We start from the raw sequence: 17,954 nt of genomic DNA, 5'->3' as shown, positions 1-17,954 counted from the left end.
TTCAGTTTTTTGAAAAAAATATTTTTTTCATCCCTTGATTTTTCGGGCCAACTTCGAAGGAAAGGGGAAGAGGGAGGGACAAAAACTTTTAATAAAATTTGTACCAGCCTTACAACTTAATAAATATTTCATCCGAAAAGAAAAGAAATTTTATTAGTTTTCAATTAAAAAGCTTGATTATATATGTGTGTCATGTTGATATGAACCATTTGAAGAAATGTTGAGATTTTTGAGTTTTTCAGAAACTATCAAAATTTAGCAATATTTTCATTCGCTGTATTAAAAATTTTAGTGCTATTTTATTTGAAAGGCATAGTTTTGAACGAAATTAAAAGAATCATTGTTTGTTTAATTCAAAATCAAATTAAGAGTATTTTTTATCTTTGGAATCATATTTTAAAAATATAACAATTTTTTTTGTGCCTGTTAAATTTTAACGATATTTGTTTATTTGGGTGGATAATTCCCGTGAAAGTTAAAAAATACTACTTTTTTGTTTTCTCTTCTCATTTAGAATTTAAATTTCGCTTTCTTAAAAATTATATAATTTTTTGCAAAATGTTTATAAATTTAGTTTTTGAAAAATGAGCTAAAACCCTTAAAAAATATGTTTAATGGGCTGAATGACGCAGAAAATTCAATTTATTTTACTCATTTTGACTGGACAAATCTAGCCATGATATGAAATTCAATAAAATGTAAAATTATATAACAGAAGCAAATTAGCGAAAACATTTGAGCTTTGTTAGTCGAATATTAAGAGAGCAGTTCAGTAAATGAGAATACGCGTGCCCTACATTTTAATTCAAAATATATATATAGAGCCCATTCAATAACCAGGAGGATTTTTTTTTTGAAAATTGGAAGAATTTTTTTGTCGCATTCAAATTTAGTAAAGATTTTTTTACATAATAAAACATAATGAAGCATAAAAGTAGTTTCTGTGATTTAAACATAGGATTTTCACAGTTATTTTAACATTTTTCAAGTTCCGCGAAATTTGCGTGAAATTTGGTGTTTTGAAATTGAGGTCCTCGTGAAATTTGAAATTTTCGAGCGTGAAAAATCACTAAGCCTAGTGATGGTGTATGTAGAATTAATTTCCATTTATCGACACTTTTTTAATTAAATTTTTTAAGTTCAAAATAGCCTTAAATAAAAATTGAAATGACTTTATCTTACAAACGGTTCAACAATTTCATCAAATATTTTTTATTTTATTAAGAGGTTATCCACTACTAGGGGATACTTCTTCATCGCATCATCGGGTAATGAGTCAAACCGGGCACGATGATGTAAGGCTAAAAACGCCAAAAATATAAAAAATGTCTCTTACAAACAAAATTCAATAAAATTTCAAAATTTAAAAAAACACCTAAAATAGCTCATTATATTCTACAAATGCAGAGTGAAACATCCCAATTGATTAAATGCAAAGGAAATTATCGGCATTTTAGTGAAAAAATAGAACAATTATTAAACTAAAAAGAAAAATATTCCATCCTAATATCAACTCAATTCGACCTGGAGCTTGCAAGGGAAATCTAGAATGATCGTCTGAGGCTGAGAAAGATTAAGGTAAAACAGTTTCGAAAACAAAAGATACTTTTCTTTAATTTATTTTTATGAGTGTGCATTTTTTCTCGACGGTATCTCTAATATCCCATTTTATGGTAATAATTGTATCTAATTCGAGTTCCTTGATAATTGAAACATGCATAAAAATGTTCATTTTCATTAAATTATACCCAAACAAAATTTAATGTTTAAAAAAAAAAGAATTTTGTTTTTGCTCGGGTGACATCTTGTATTCATGGAAACGAATCTGATTTTTAATTTTAGTGAATTGTAATTTTTTTGAACTCGTCTTGTATGTGCTATCTTGTAACAACGACCAAAATGATTATGAGTTAATGGTGACGTTATGTTAAACATAACAAACTCTACAAAATGCTTAAACCCGATTTTAGATATTCGTTTACGTTTCCGGAAATCCCAAACAAATCTTAAGATATATACCAATTTTTTATCAAAATATTCATGTTTACACGCCATACAAGTTGTCTGAAAATCATAAAAATGTCTATTTTTCTCAAATTTAAATGGACATACATTTTTTTGTAAAGCTTCTTTTGTTTTTGAAATTATACTGATTAAGTAAGTTAAAGTATTGAGTTTAGCTTATTTGTGTGTGTGGAAACTTTGTGCACACATAGTACATTATCTCAAAAAGTATTAAATAATCATTGTCAAAAGATAGCACAAAATCGACGAACTTTTATGTTTAAAGGTTATAAATAGATGATAATAAATTGACTCAGAAGCTCAAAGTCGTTAGAGACATTTTAAGTTTTATGACATTTTATAGTCTTTGTGTCCCAACAACCCCCGACAATTTCGGGATTCGATGAGGGATGTTTATGCCCCTTTAGACTCGCTCATAAGCCCTTTAAAACATCGAATTTAATTTACCATTTGAAAATCAATTTTGGCAAATAAAATTGTACATATTCTTTTTGCGTGTAATTTTTATGAGTGAAACTTTTTTCATAATTAATCTCACTATAACCGACATCTTTGACAAAATATTTTGTTGGTTTCAAAAACAAGATTCTTGTTGAACATTCATAACAAGTTTTTTATAACAACAATAGACTTTTGTGACCCGTGGTGTAGGGGTAAGCGTGATTGCCTTTCACCCAGTCGGCCTGGTTTCGATCCCAGACGGTCCCGGTGGCATTTTTCGAGACGAGATTTGTCTGATCACGCCTTCCGTCGGACGGGAAGTAAATGTTGGCCCCGGACTAACCTAAAAGGGTTACGACTCGTTAGCTCAGTCCAGGTGCAGGAGTCGTCTCCCTGGGTCCTGTCTCGGTGGAGTCGCTGGTAGGCAGTTGGACTAACAATCCAAAGGTCGTCAGTTCGAATCCCGGGGTGGATGGAAGCTATGGTGTAAAAAGAGGTTTGCAATTGCCTCAACAATCAAGCCTTCGGACACCTAGTTTCGAGTAGGAATCTCGCAATCGAGAACGCCAAGGCAATGCTGTAGAGCGAATAATTTGATTTTTTTGATTTTTAGACTTTTGTGAAATTAATAAGATTTAACAAGCTATTTAAATGCATGAATAATAACCAGAATGCTCAAAACAACAATTGTTGATACACCAAGTTTATCGTAATCCACGTTAACCTATGGAGGAGCAAAAATAAGAGGGTGCGCATGGTTGACTGAAGCGTTTACTAACATTAACTTCAAACATGTGTGTGAACATAAGATATTCGAAATTTCGGATAATCGAGTCCGGACTTTCTTACAATCAGCCAACTTTCGGAATCCGTTGTAATTGTGATCCAAATTCTGTAAACTGTAAAACTGACAACCTTTTGACATCGTAATCTTAACTCACGTGGCCATAACTCGCTCACCCTCACAAGTTCTTCCAGGATGCTGCAAACAATCATCGTTCGTAAAACTATTTCAATAAAACTTTAGGGTTTCCACATTCGTCCCAAGAGAAACGTCCACATAAGATAAAATTTATCATTCGACTGTGAAATGTGAGTGTGCAACTGAAAAGCACGAGAAGAAGAAGATGTTCACTCTCCGAAAAACCGCTGACATCAGAACGATAACTTGATATATTCTTCCACACACCTGTCTCCAACCTGTCCCTGACTGACGGATAGCTGTATTCAACATCATGATCAAATTCCAAAAAGGTGAGCATAAAGGGAAGTTGTTCGCTCCTTCTCATGCTCTCCCTCACTACCCACAAATTGACATGCGGTCTGAAGGAAACTGTACGGCAAAGTTTCGTACACTTCGGGGAACGATAGCATCAGACCTGGCCGCAACTTGATGGTCATTGGAAAATGCATCGTTCCGGTTCCGGTCGCGCTGGCCCTTTCTTCCTTTGACACACCACACCCAGCAAGCCGAGCATCTCGCACTGGTCTCGTCGGTTGGCCGCACATTCCACATCCATCCATCCATCGGTCGTCGGTGCTGTCTTGGCTGCCGGCGACGTTGGTTTCGGATGAGTTGGGAGTGTATCACTCAAGGAAGTAGGTACCATTCAGTCATATCGACGGCCAGAGGGGTTTCTCCCCAAACGTGATAAAAAGGGCTGAAGACGGCAGACATGTTTGAAACTGTCATTACCATTGTAATCGAGTTGAATAAAAAGCAAATACCCAATGGGGACACCCCGGTCGACCTACAGACCGGGGCAATTTCATGTTTCTTGATACGTGTGCTGGGTTCAAGGCTCTTGGAAATTTTATGTCTATCCCCGAGCATGGGTAAATAACAAGGGAAATGCAAAATAATACCATTCAATAGTATCAATACCAAATTTTGGTTTTCGCGAGCCCTTGAAAAAATTTCCAAAGTGTATGTTAATACCAATCTGTGGTATTATATCAAATTTTGGTATTGTTTTGTTATTGAGCAAATGTTAAGAAAATGTCGAATGTCTGTCCATAAGTATGTCACACTAAAATCGGCCAAAATTAACCCCCCTCCCCCCTAAATCACACTTTGTCACACAAGGTTGAACACCCCCTCAAAAAGCACGTCACATTTTACCAGACCCCTTCCCCCCTTGTTTTCGATGGGATTTTTTAATAGTTTTCATAACTATAAACTCTAATAATTTTGGTATTTTTGTCAATTTTAATATGAAAAAATTCTGTCTTGTTATTCATTTACAAAAAAAAAACATTGCGATATAAAAAAAACAGTTTTGCATCTTTTAAAAATTAGAAGACCTTGTATAGCATTCAAGTATTACAAAATCTTGAAAACTGTTTTTCACAGCTTTGTATTTAATAAGTTCAAACCATTTATAGCAGTTTTCTTATGAATATGCAAAATATTGAAGTTCCAGCTGAAAAAAATGTGACTATCTAATAAATTATAATGCGATACCGCCATCAGGGGTGACATTGGGTCTGGGGGGTAAGTTTGGGTCATACAAAAATGCATAAATTTGTATGACCCAATCTCAACCTCAGATCCAATGTCACCCCTGATGACGGTATTTCTAAATAATAGTAAGCAAACAATTTTAGAAAAGAGGATTTAATTTAATTGTGTACATTTCGAATTAATATTATGCAATCATTAAAAAAAAACAACCCACCACACACACAGACATTTGCTCAGAATTTGATTCTGAGTCGATAGGTATACATAAAGGTGGGTCTAGGAGGTCTAATTGAGAAGTTCATTTTTCAAGTGATTTTATAGCCTTTCCTCAGTAAAGTGAGGAAGGCAAAAATATTTTAAATGATGTTTATCATTGTTCAAAGTATGCTATCTTTTATTGGCATGCACATCAAAAATTCAGTAAAATTAAAAATATTGTTCAATTAACTCAAATAAGTGTAAAACGACAATGAATGCAGAGGAATCCGTTTGAATTTTTTTTCAGCTAGTTGCTTTAAAGATTCCACCGAAATTATTATTATTTTTTTTTTAATACAGCCCCTGATAGTTTGGACCATTTTTTTACGGAGGGGATACAAAAACTTTGACCAATATTTTCAACATCCTAATAATTAAAGCCGTTCAGGTTCATGCCCTAGATTTTGTATTCCCTCGGTGTGTTCTTGATTATAGCCAACTTTCATCACCCAGCAGCAGCAGCACCTCATGTCCATGGGCTACTAGACTCTCTCTTCACGTCATGTTTACTGTAAACACCGCGCTGTCAACGGCCGGAGGTTATGTGCAGTTGTCGCTCATTTTTTTCCTACTTTTGTGTGTACCCTCTTCACCTCTCTTCAGTGGTTCCATATGTTTCGCTTCGGATATGCTATCCTCCTAGAGCAGACCAACCACTCTCCCGTCCAGTCACGTCACCTCCCGGAAGTCTATTTTGTCACTACGCTGTTTCTGCCCAGCCAGCATAGCCTGCTTTATTCTTAGGTTGGAAACCCCTCCTCAAACAGCCGTCGGATATTTGACGTTTTAAGTAACGGTGCTATTAAGGTTCTCCTTTTGCTCTGCACTTGACAATTTTATTCAGACACCAGCAAGATAGTAAGCTATTAGGACGGGTTTTGAGGAATTATTATGTTTTGCAGATCAGAATGATATATATCAGTATTTATTTACCGTAAATCGGAGTGACAGTGATAGCCGGGGTGACTTTGATAGGTTTAAGATTTTTCCGCAAAATGAAGAGATCAAATTAAATACGTACAGAATGGTATGAAATCATACCACCTACACTATGGGCCATCTCCATACAAACAGGCGGCCAAATTATTTTTTTGCTTTTTAAATGTTTTTTCATGCAAATTTGGGTAATTGTATGGTATTGAAATGATATACGTCGATTTTTATGACTTTTCATGTTTTTCAATAGTGGATTGTTTATAATAAATAGTCTTTTCAAACATTTGCAAGTGCAAAAGAATTGCGTATATATTTTATTGCAAGTTTATATTATTAAATTATGGATAAGCTAATACATCCCCACTTTAAGGACACAACCCCTCCTCTACTTTCATTCACCCCCTCCCCTCCTCCTCCAACAAAATTTTGTTAAGCGTAATAAATCCATTTTAAGTCAAATATTTATTATTTACTGCTGTGTGTTTCTTTTTGTGAGTCCATGCCATATAACTTGAGACCCACCGCCCCCACCCTTACGGGCATAAATCGCGAAAATTTTAATTGTTAAATCAAATAACAGAAAAATTTATTTTATTCAAAATATTAATTATGAATTAAAACGATAAAATACAAAACATATTCTTACTAATCCTAATGTTCTTGTTCATGAAAATTCATTTGATTCTAGAGTTTCTGACGGCTTCAGGATATGTTAAAGGTACTTTTATGATGTTTTGTACTAACCAACATAGAACTTAAATGTGGATCAGTTTCATGGATCGATCGCAGAAATTCATCATGCTAAGTCAATATTTTGCTGAATACTTTTTTCGGTATCAAACTGAGATTCTCCAGTTTCGCTTGAGAAACTTCGGTACGAATACCTTATTTTGACTAAGGTACTCAATTTTAAATGTAGGCAACAGAAAATTCCAATAAAGTCATTACGAACTTCTTTAAACCAGGTATTGATTTTTGAAGCGACGATGCCCACGAAGTAGGTGGCAAAGCAAGTGAAATAAACGGGCGCATATGTAGATTGCAGCAAATTTTGATAAAACGTAAATGTTCAAAATGGCATATCTCCGAAAACGCAAAAAATCGCAGGCTGGAAATTTCAGCAATGTTAGATTATGATACAATCTTTCAAGTGATCTTAGTTTCATGTTTAGCATCGGTTAGCAAAAAAAGTACTCGATTAACAAACACAAAAAAAAAGTTTTGTCAAAAAAATGCTCCAGTTATTCGATGAAAACTGCAGTTTTTGGTTTGGAAACAACATTTTATCTTTTAATAGTTTCAAAGCTTATCTCATTACCTTTCCAACGATGTATAATTGTCCTAATAAAATATTTAAAATGGCTGAGCTATGTTAAAATTAAACAATCAGCCTTTTTTACGAAAAACGCTAGTTTTTTACTCCATTTTTTGACTTTCAGCTTGCGTATCTCCGTAATGAACAAACTTAGAGTTTTGAAAATTTGGATTTTTCTTAGTTAGAATGTTTACTTTCGAGAAAAAAATACCAAAAAATATTTGGAGAAGGTCACTTTTTTGAAACTTGGCCACCCAATGTACCATAGTGCAACTGCCAGTATGATTCCATACCATTCCGTAAGTATTATTGAACTTAAATTGAACTTGAATTTTGGGACTACAAAATTAATTGGAACTTACCCTTAGGAATGAAAAAAGTGTGCATGTCGAAAATCTACTCTCCTTTTTTTCCTGGTACAAACGCTTGGTTTGCTTCCGGTTCACATTCTCAATGACAGATAATAGCCGGAGTTGGTATGTGTGCGGGTTGGTTTTGGCATCCACCCAGAACAAACAATAGCTGTTAAAGTTTGCCAAAGCTTTTTGTGATTTTTTCTTCCCTCCATTCCTAGGTTGACCGGAGATTCCGGCCACCGCAGGTTTGTAAGCCCAAGCCAGAACTCACCTGAAACGGCAGCGAAAATGATGAAACTAACGCCGTGTAGCAGCCTCATCTCATCTCTCTGCGTCGTCCCGGCCAGCGTCGTTGTTCCACCACGGGGCCAAGCTCGTCGGGAACGATACACGGAGTTGTCCTGATGCTGCTGCTGCTGCTACAACAACAACCCTTCCTGCTGCTGCTCCTCCTCCACCGACCACCCCACCACCGGGTTGCCGTGGGGCGACAATTTTGACGAAATCGATTGCGCCAGCGAGCTCCCAATGATGACGAGAAACAGAAAGAGAGAGAGAGAGTGCGGTAGAACCGAAATTGCTGCTGTTCTGATCTGCTCCTCGAATTGCGTTGGTCGTCCAGAACTGCTCTGGTCCTACGGGAGGGATGGTAATGGCTGGGGCAGGAGCTATGAAAATGGCAGCGGTGAGTGGTGAAAAGCAATTTCCGGTCAAGAAACGATCATGTTTTTCTGCAAATTTCAAACAGAACGAGAAAACAGAGAGAAAAGGCATTATTAATCGAAAATTTCCAATTTATTGCGAGAGTGCAAATGCGATTCGGTTCATCTATATGTCTCTGTAAGTCGCCTTATTTCTGAGTGCACGTAATCAACAATGATTTAAATTTCAATTTTCTTATTCGATTTCACCAGAAGCATGGAGGCTTCTTACTTTTTTTCACATACAGTTTTCCAATTTCAATTTCTTTCACAAGTCGACAAACACCTCAAAAATAGCTTACGAAACCATAAATCGTCCAGCTTTTTTTTTTCGGAAGCAAGCACAACGCAGCGCTAGGCAATGTGGTCAGAGCGCTTTCTTGAACGGATGCCATGATAAGTTGGCGGTTGGCTTCTTGGCTTCCATGTTCGGTTTGTTAGTTTTTCCATCTTATACTGTCTTTTACCTTGAATCCGTAATAGATAAGGTGGGTCTCGTGGCGCAAGGGTAGCGGCTTCGGCTGCCGATCCCGATGATGCTATGAGACGCGGGTTCGATTCCCGCCTTATCCACTGAGCTTCTATCGGATGGTGAAGTAAAACGTCGGTCCCGGTTTCTCCTGTCTCGTCAGAGGCGCTGGAGCAGAAATCCCACGTTAGAGGAAGGCCATGCCCGGGGGCGTAGTGCCAATAGTTTCGTTTTTCGTAATAGATATGTATAGTAGAGTGTAACAAAATTGACTTTTTGGCGGGCATTCAAGGGTTTGTTCCGGTGGGCATACTGAGCCCAAATCCCAAATATGAGCTTGATTGGACGCAACAGGAGCTGGCGCTCCGCCCTTCAATTTTAAATGGGATTTAACCCGTAAAAAAAGATTTTTTCAAAAATGTCTATTTTTGAGGCACTTTGGCCACCAATGCGTATACCAAAAACATCACTGGCGTGTAGGCCAGATCCTTGCGCATCTTTTGGTATATATAACATTGAAGTTTGGAGCACCCTGGAGCTCGGTACAGACCTTCAAAGTTTGGCCTTTTTTCGAAAAATCGGCCCCGGCAAAAAAGATATGCGTCGCACCTCGCGACGCCCGAGACGCCATTTGCATATTTCAAATATTGCATATTGCATATTTCAAAAATAGTTAGACTGGCCGAATGGTTTTCCTCCAAAGTTTGTATGGAGAACTAGTGCTGTTCGCTACTCCCACATATTGCATGCAATTTTTTAGATGTATGCAACCGCCCTAATATAGTTTGCGATCGGCTTTGTTTTACTAAGTTATTAATCTGTTTGAAATCTATGTTATCAAAAATGTGTTGCAATTCTGTTGATAACACGACATCAAAGACACACTTACAAGCAATAGAGTAAACTACGTGCACATGTATTGCGTGAGGGTGGAGTGGGCAAAGAAATTCACGAAGTAGGTATTGGTGTTTCTGGGAGAAGTGATTGAGCAAGTCGCTGGCAGCCTGAGACAGGCCCGTAGCCAGGGGGGGGGGCTTCCGGACTGCAGCCCCCCCCCCGAAATTTTTTCCAATTTTTTTAAAATTGAACTACCTTAAAAAAATCTTAAATCAATGATTGTGTGTTCTCTTCCCAGAAATAATTTGTAAGATAGAGAATCAAGAATTGATTGAGCATGAGCATGAGCATGAGCATGAGAGATCACCCATGGTTGCCCCTCCGTTGCTGAACAGAACCGTAATATCCTTTCAGCACTACTGATTATATGCTTCGACAATCTAGTAGTGTTTCCCTTATCAACAGCATGTATGAATGCGCTGAAAAGATAAAACACCATGATTGCTAAAGCTAGATCAGTTGCGAATAGGTAACAGCCGTTGGCCACCAACGGCGCCCGCCATGTCAGTTTGTAGATCTCGATTTTAAGGGACGGGAATGTTAGTTAGCGCAGGTTGCTACTAGGGCAGCTGATTTACTCTGTGCTTACACCCCACAAGCGCCAGGAACCTGAAAATTTGTTAGTAGGATAGGGTGTTTGGTCAGGATTCATCATAGAAGATGATGATGCGACCCAAAATCATAGTGTTTGTTGAAAGGTATTATGTTTTAATCTCAAGGCAAGCAATCGGATGCTGCGGATGAGTCATTTCCCGTTTATCGGCTGCTAACTTTTAATTGAAATGGTTTAATCTTAGACAGCCGGCTGTGGAAAGATAGAACCAAAATTATTTGTAATTAAATGATGAAGGATTTAACAGTCTGACTTTTAATTGAGATGTTTTTACGAGTTTTACATGATTAATGTTTAGTGGGGTACTGATTTACAAAGCGAACGACGAGTTACGATGCTTATCGGGCTGAAATGGTATGATAAGGTTTTGTTGTTATTGCACACCGACGACGAATGCGAAAAACCCTGCGACCCGACCGAAAGGCATCGCAAATCAGACTGGCTCAATTGTCATCGATGACAACCAGAGCCAGCCGAACCTTTACACACATACACGCACGCGAAAAAAAGAACGAAAAACATACCGACGACGAACGCGAAAAAACACGACCCGACGGAAAGGCATCGCAAATCAAACTGAGGAAATGGAGAGAAAGAAAATAACATAAAAAATAAAACCTAATCACATAAAACCTACTCACATAAAACCAATCACCCCATGCACACAAAAAGCAACACAAAAGAGACGAAAATTATCACGAAAAAACAGGACTGCGCGTTCCAAGAAGCACTGCACTTTTTCATACCTACCTACGCTACTCAATCACTGCATACAACAAAACCACAATTTCAACTTTGAAAACACAAAAATTCTTGACAGACACAACACAGAATCCTCCTTGCCCATTCTCGAAATGCTGCACATAGCAATCACACCCAACACAGTAAACAAACGGACCGACACCGAACAGCTTAACACTGTTTACTCAGGTCTTGTTAACACACTAAAACAGTTTAAAAAACAAAAAAATGACACAAACACTAGCTCCGTCCCCACACAAAATTAGACGAGTGCTAATTTCCAATAACAAACACACAAACACACCCTCCCACCCAAAACAGTCAGTGACCAAATTACAATAAGTGCACAAAACAGAGCTCCAAACAACAAACGACAAAATTGTGTTCAAACAGACACCCCGGCAAAAAGAGAACTGCAAAATTACGACATCTATGCAGTAAGTCCAAAAACAAATTGTCCGTTACACTCCGGACCAAAAGAATCAGCAATAGTCCAAATTCCAAAATTTTCACAGATTCTCCACGCCACAAATCCGACATTTTATAAAAAGTTTTAAACAAACTACACATAGACAAACAAAACAACCACGTACACGTAAGTAATGTCCCAACACAAAAAAAAACACACAACAACTAACGGAAAAACCAAAAAAACCTTCCAGATCCTTGAAAAAGATTAAATAAATAATCGAAACGTCGGATATAGTGCAAAAAAGTTGTTTTTGCTGCTTATACTTGACTGAAAGCCGAAAACCGTTACAAAAAAAAAAAGGGATTTAAATATAGTATTAATTCGACCGCGATTCTCCAGAAATTCTCCGTCGGCGTGCCTTCCGATCAACGGTGATGTAGGAAGGGCTTCATTCATTAAAATTATTTTATATCATAAGCCTTAAAACATATCCGTCGACGTGCCTTCCGATCCTCGATGATATGGAAAGGACTTAATCCAGCAATACGACTTGCTTGTCTCAAAAAACAAAAATCGGAATCGAAACGAAAACTATATAAAGAGAACAAAAATAAAATTCATCGGCCAACGAACGCGCGAACAAAAAATAAATGAAAAAAGAAGAAGAAGAAATCCAATCACCCCATGTACACAAATAGCGACACAAAAGAGACGAAAAAAGAAAACGAAAAAAAAACAGAACTGCGCGTCCACACAGGCACCGCACTACTGATGCCATTATTTAATTATAATGACCAATCACCCCATGCACTCGAACAGCGACACAAAAGAGACGGAAAATAGCACGAAAAAACAGGACTGAGCGTCCACACAGGCACCGCACTACTGATGCCATTATTTAATTATAATGACCAACCACCCCATGCACTCGAACAGCGACACAAAAGAGACGGAAAATAGCACGAAAAAACAGGACTGAGCGTCCACACAGGCACCGCACTACTGATGCCATTATTTAATTATACTGACCAATCACCCCATGCACTCGAACAGCGACACAAAAGAGACAGAAAATAACACGAAAAAACAGAACTGAGCGTCCACACAGGCACCGCACTACTGATGCCATTATTTAATTATAATGACCAAACACCCCATGCACTCGAACAGCGACACAAAAGAGACGGAAAATAGCACGAAAAAACAGGACTGAGCGTCCACACAGGCACCGCACTACTGATGCCATTATTTAATTATACTGACCAATCACCCCATGCACTCGAACAGCGACACAAAAGAGACGGAAAATAGCACGAAAAAACAGAACTGCGCGTCCACACAGGCACCGCACTACTGATGCCATTATTTAATTATAATGACCAATCACCCCATGCACTCGAACAGCGACACAAAAGAGACAGAAAATAACACGAAAAAACAGAACTGAGCGTCCACACAGGCACCGCACTACTGATGCCATTATTTAATTATAATGACCAAACACCCCATGCACTCGAACAGCGACACAAAAGAGACGGAAAATAGCACGAAAAAACAGGACTGAGCGTCCACACAGGCACCGCACTACTGATGCCATTATTTAATTATAATGACCAACCACCCCATGCACTCGAACAGCGACACAAAAGAGACAGAAAATAACACGAAAAAACAGAACTGAGCGTCCACACAGGCACCGCACTACTGATGCCATTATTTAATTATAATGACCAAACACCCCATGCACTCGAACAGCGACACAAAAGAGACAGAAAATAACACGAAAAAACAGAACTGAGCGTCCACACAGGCACCGCACTACTGATGCCATTATTTAATTATAATGACCAAACACCCCATGCACTCGAACAGCGACACAAAAGAGACAGAAAATAACACGAAAAAACAGAACTGAGCGTCCACACAGGCACCGCACTACTGATGCCATTATTTAATTATAATGACCAAACACCCCATGCACTCGAACAGCGACACAAAAGAGACGGAAAATAGCACGAAAAAACAGGACTGAGCGTCCACACAGGCACCGCACTACTGATGCCATTATTTAATTATAATGACCAATCACCCCATGCACTCGAACAGCGACACAAAAGAGACGGAAAATAACACGAAAAAACAGGACTGAGCGTCCACACAGGCACCGCACTACTGATCGATAGAGAATCAAGAATTGATTGATCAAACTAAGTAATTTGCCTGTCCATTGCCGGGCTCAGTTTTTGTAGATTATGGATCCAAAATTTGGATATATAAAAATTGAGCTGCAGATTTGAACATTGTTCCATTCAGTAACATCTCATTTATCTTGTAGTTTTAGCATTACATTGGTTAGGATGGTCCAAATCTGGGCTTACTTGGGCTATCCCCTGAAATCAAAGATTTACGCATCACTAGCCTAAGTTCCAAAATTTGAGCTTTTCTGACCACTGACCACAAAGTTTGGGCAAAATCGTCAAATTGTATGGAGAAAAGCAACTGTTTCAGTTTTTGGCCAATGGAAGGCGCAATAACTATCCAGTTCTTATCAATTTTCAGAACTAATATCTAATATTCTTTAAATTTGGAAAAACTTTCCCGAAGACACCTTATATTTTTGGGTTTTTTGCTAAAAAGTTATTAACCTTCGAAAATAGCAATTTCCGAGCGGACTGCTCTAAGGGGCTACATAGAAATAATTACCGTCATCTGGGGCGAATCGGGACTACAGTCTGAATAGGGACAGCAAAAATCCTTAGATCTTGTTGTCTTATTTTTGATTGTAGAACTTAAGTATGACCCCTGAAGAACCATAAAATAATTTAGAATTTTTGGATTCAATGTGGCGGTCAAAATGGAGGTCAAGAAATATTTCTGGTGTTTTTTTTAAAGGTCTAATAAACCAAATTTCCAGTTTTTGCTTTTTGGGTGCTTTTGAAACCGTCAGGGGTATTAAAAAACACCCAAAAGCAAAAACTTGGTGTATTGACCATTAAAAACAGATGCCTAATTTGATGTTAAAAACAAGCAAATAAAACATGCCGATTTCATTTGTTCCTGATTCGGTTATCCCAAGTCCTTCGAACTTTGGATAATCGAGGCTTCGGCTAGTCGAATTTGGATTGTAAAATTAATAGCCCTCCTTTATTTGCATTAAAACCTTTAAACTGTTAATACATGTTTTTTCTCTACATTTTTCAAAATTTATCAAAATTTCTCAAAAATATTTAGATTTTGTTTTCAAAAACGAAAGCATTTAATATGAAAAACATTTGAGTGAATTTTGACTATTATCAGAAATACAATTCTAATTTTATCGTTTTGGTTTTAAGAATATGGTTAGTTAAATATCTAAGACCTTAGAGAAAAATGCTTGAGAAATATCTGTGTGTATTTTTTTATTACTTTTTCGTAAACCTTTTTTCCGAAACCACTCGTCCAAAATGCTTTCTTTTGGTCACATTTTTTAGTTTCCATCGTGGCCAATCTCCAATTTTTATTTAATATATCAAAATCGGAAGATCAACTAAGTGAATACTTATTATCAACTAATTTTCACTTTGTGCATGAGCTTGCGATTTTTAAAGGAAGAAATAAAATGATAAAAATATTCAAAACGTTAAAAAAATTTAAGCTTGGATTCAAAAACTCTGAAATTAAATTAATTAAACATCACTTTCAAATTATATAATTTCTGATCAATAATTCATTTTTAAACTATTTAATTTCTATTTTGGGTTTTACAGATTAGAATTTGCATTTTGAAAATTTTAAAATTTCTTTATTATTTTTTTTATAATTTCTTATTTCTGAATATCAATTGTAAATATTTTCCAAAGTTTATGTTGCCACCTTTTCAAAATGGACCAAAAAACAGAGAGCAAATACAATATTTTAAAAAAAATAGCTTCACAATTTTAATGGAACTTATTTCGATTAAGTCTTTTAGGACCAGCGACCAGGTCGGTCCGGAAAACAAATTTGAAATGTTTTTCCTGCTTTGATAATCATATACGACATGTTTGGGCTCGTTTAAAAATATTTTGAATTTTTGTAACATGTCGCGGAACCGCGAAAAGTTTTTTCTCACGAAAAAAGAATTTCGCCATCAGCTAGATATTTTGAAAACTAATGATGCAAAACAACTGTACTGATTTAAAGTGTGTTTTGAACACTTTTAAAATAATAAAACCATAGCTTGTAGTTTTGATTTGTAACCCTCTCAACTTTGGTCAGAGTTTAGTAAAATAAACTTCAGAATAATATTCACTATGGCTAATTGAAGATTTAAAAATTTTACACTTTCAAATTTCTAAATTTTCATAATTTTTGGTTTAATTTTTTTTGGTATAAGACAAAGAAATGCCAGAAATCAAAAATAAAAGTAATAAAAACATAAAAAATTTAAGATAACAATTCAACAGAATAATATCAAAAAATCAGAAATTCCACAAATTAAAAAATCTAAAACTGAAAAATTAATAAAATAATTGATACTTAAGAAATCCTAAACTAAAAAAATATAATTTTAAAATTAAGTTATTCAAAATCCAATAAATTATGTTTTTTCAATCTTAATTTTTGGATGCCTTAAATATTTTTATGTTTGAATTCTAGTATTCCTAAATTAATTTATATTTACCAGAAAATTAAGTGATTTTTGTAATGGCTTTCCCTTATTTCAGCATTTTAAGATTCAGCGTTTTGATAGTCAGCTTCATGAGGCAATTCTTCAATATTATTTAAGCTAATACATTATTTTCAAACGTTATTTTCAGTCGCATCCAAATAAACAAATCAAAATCTCATCAACACATATTGCTCCCGAAGAAATATCAAACGACGCTTTTTGTTTCTGTTCCTTTTCAGCTGCGTACCGCTTAAGAGAAGTCTTTTCGTAAACCTTTTCTTGACCGTTCCTTGCGATTTTTTGTATGGAGTTTTAAGAGTCTTCGTTTGAAAGTAAAATATAGTTCTTGTAGCAAAATTCAGACTATGATTTGATTTACAGGAAAAATGTAATTGATTTAAGAATTCTTACATAAAGTATTCTTTACTTTTAAAACAAAAATTAAAGATAATAATTACACATGATAATTTCAAAAAATCAGAAATTCCAAAATGAAAAAATCAAATACATAAAAATATAAAATAATTACAACTAAAAAATCCTTAAATTATAAAAACATTTTTTATCATATTTAAATAAAGATATTCAAAAAATAATTTTCAATCATTTCAATAAATTATGTTTTAATAATCTTATTTTTTTGATGCTTCGAATATTGGTATGTTTGAATTCAAGTGCAGACTAAGATTAGATTTACAGGATAAAACTAATCAATTTAGGAATTCTTACATAAAGTTTTCTTTATTTTTAATTTAGCAACGTTTCGTAAATATAAAATTTCTAAACCATAAAATGTGCAGGATTTTGTTCCTAGAGTCAAGATATTGCTTGAACAAACATCGATTTTAATAAATGGTTACAATCCTAAATTATTAAACAAGTATTTAGGTGTTTCAGCCAAACAAAAAGTTCTCAGAATCAGGCAAACCGAGGTTCCCCTAGTAGAGGATACCCATAGGGACTCTCATGCCAGCCAGCCCATTTGGTTGAGAATTGGCCTGTCCCCAGCGGTTTAAAGTTTACATGGAAATTACTATGGGATTTTTGTGCTTTCTCAATCGTTCCTACAGGTCTGGGGACAACATGGATTCACTCGGAATAAAGACAGGTGTGTGATGGCCCAATGAACAAATTCCAGAAGGAATTAGTCTATTCTGTCCCCAAGGTGCGCATTGGATCGACGTCCGGTGTCTCCAAAACCAACGATTCATCCTTCAAAAGCATCGCATTTCCTTAGTATGCTATGACGGCTAGGTGGAAACCACGACGCCCCTTATGAGACGGTGAACACGTGGAGAGGCATCGATTGCATTATAAACACAAAATCATCATTTTACTTTATTTAGAATAGTTGAAATTCTTCCAGGAACATCAATAATTATAATTTTAATACTTTAAAGAATGTTTGAGCCAAAACTCGAGTAGATGCTCTGCCACGTGTTCACCGTCTGACATGGGGCGTCGTAATTTTCCTAACCATCATAGCATACTAAGGACAATGCCTACATTTGAAGGGTGAATCGATGATTCTGGAGACACCGGACGATCCAATGCGCACCTTGGGGACAGAATGGACAACCCTAATTCCTTCTGGAATGTATTCATTGACCATCCCCTACACACCTGTCTTTATTCCGAGTGAATCCATGTTGTCCCAAGACCTGTAGGAACGATTGAAACGTAAAGCATAAAAATC

At 36.2% G+C, this 17,954-nt stretch overlaps 1 protein-coding gene across 1 annotated transcript in view; it reads right to left on the bottom strand.

Moving 5' to 3' along the window:
- Window positions 1-17,954, bottom strand: part of LOC6048699 (acetylcholine receptor subunit alpha-like) — a 282,182-nt gene that overhangs the window by 98,507 nt on the left and 165,721 nt on the right. The window contains 1 exon segment of the mRNA XM_038248068.1: window positions 8,067-8,526. Coding sequence (XP_038103996.1) covers window positions 8,067-8,115 — 49 coding nt within the window. The 5' untranslated portion in view covers window positions 8,116-8,526.

The sequence above is a fragment of the Culex quinquefasciatus genome, chromosome 1, assembly GCF_015732765.1.
Source record: "Culex quinquefasciatus strain JHB chromosome 1, VPISU_Cqui_1.0_pri_paternal, whole genome shotgun sequence".
In the NCBI taxonomy this organism is placed as follows: domain Eukaryota; kingdom Metazoa; phylum Arthropoda; class Insecta; order Diptera; family Culicidae; genus Culex; species Culex quinquefasciatus.
This window is presented reverse-complemented; position numbering and strand designations above follow the sequence as displayed.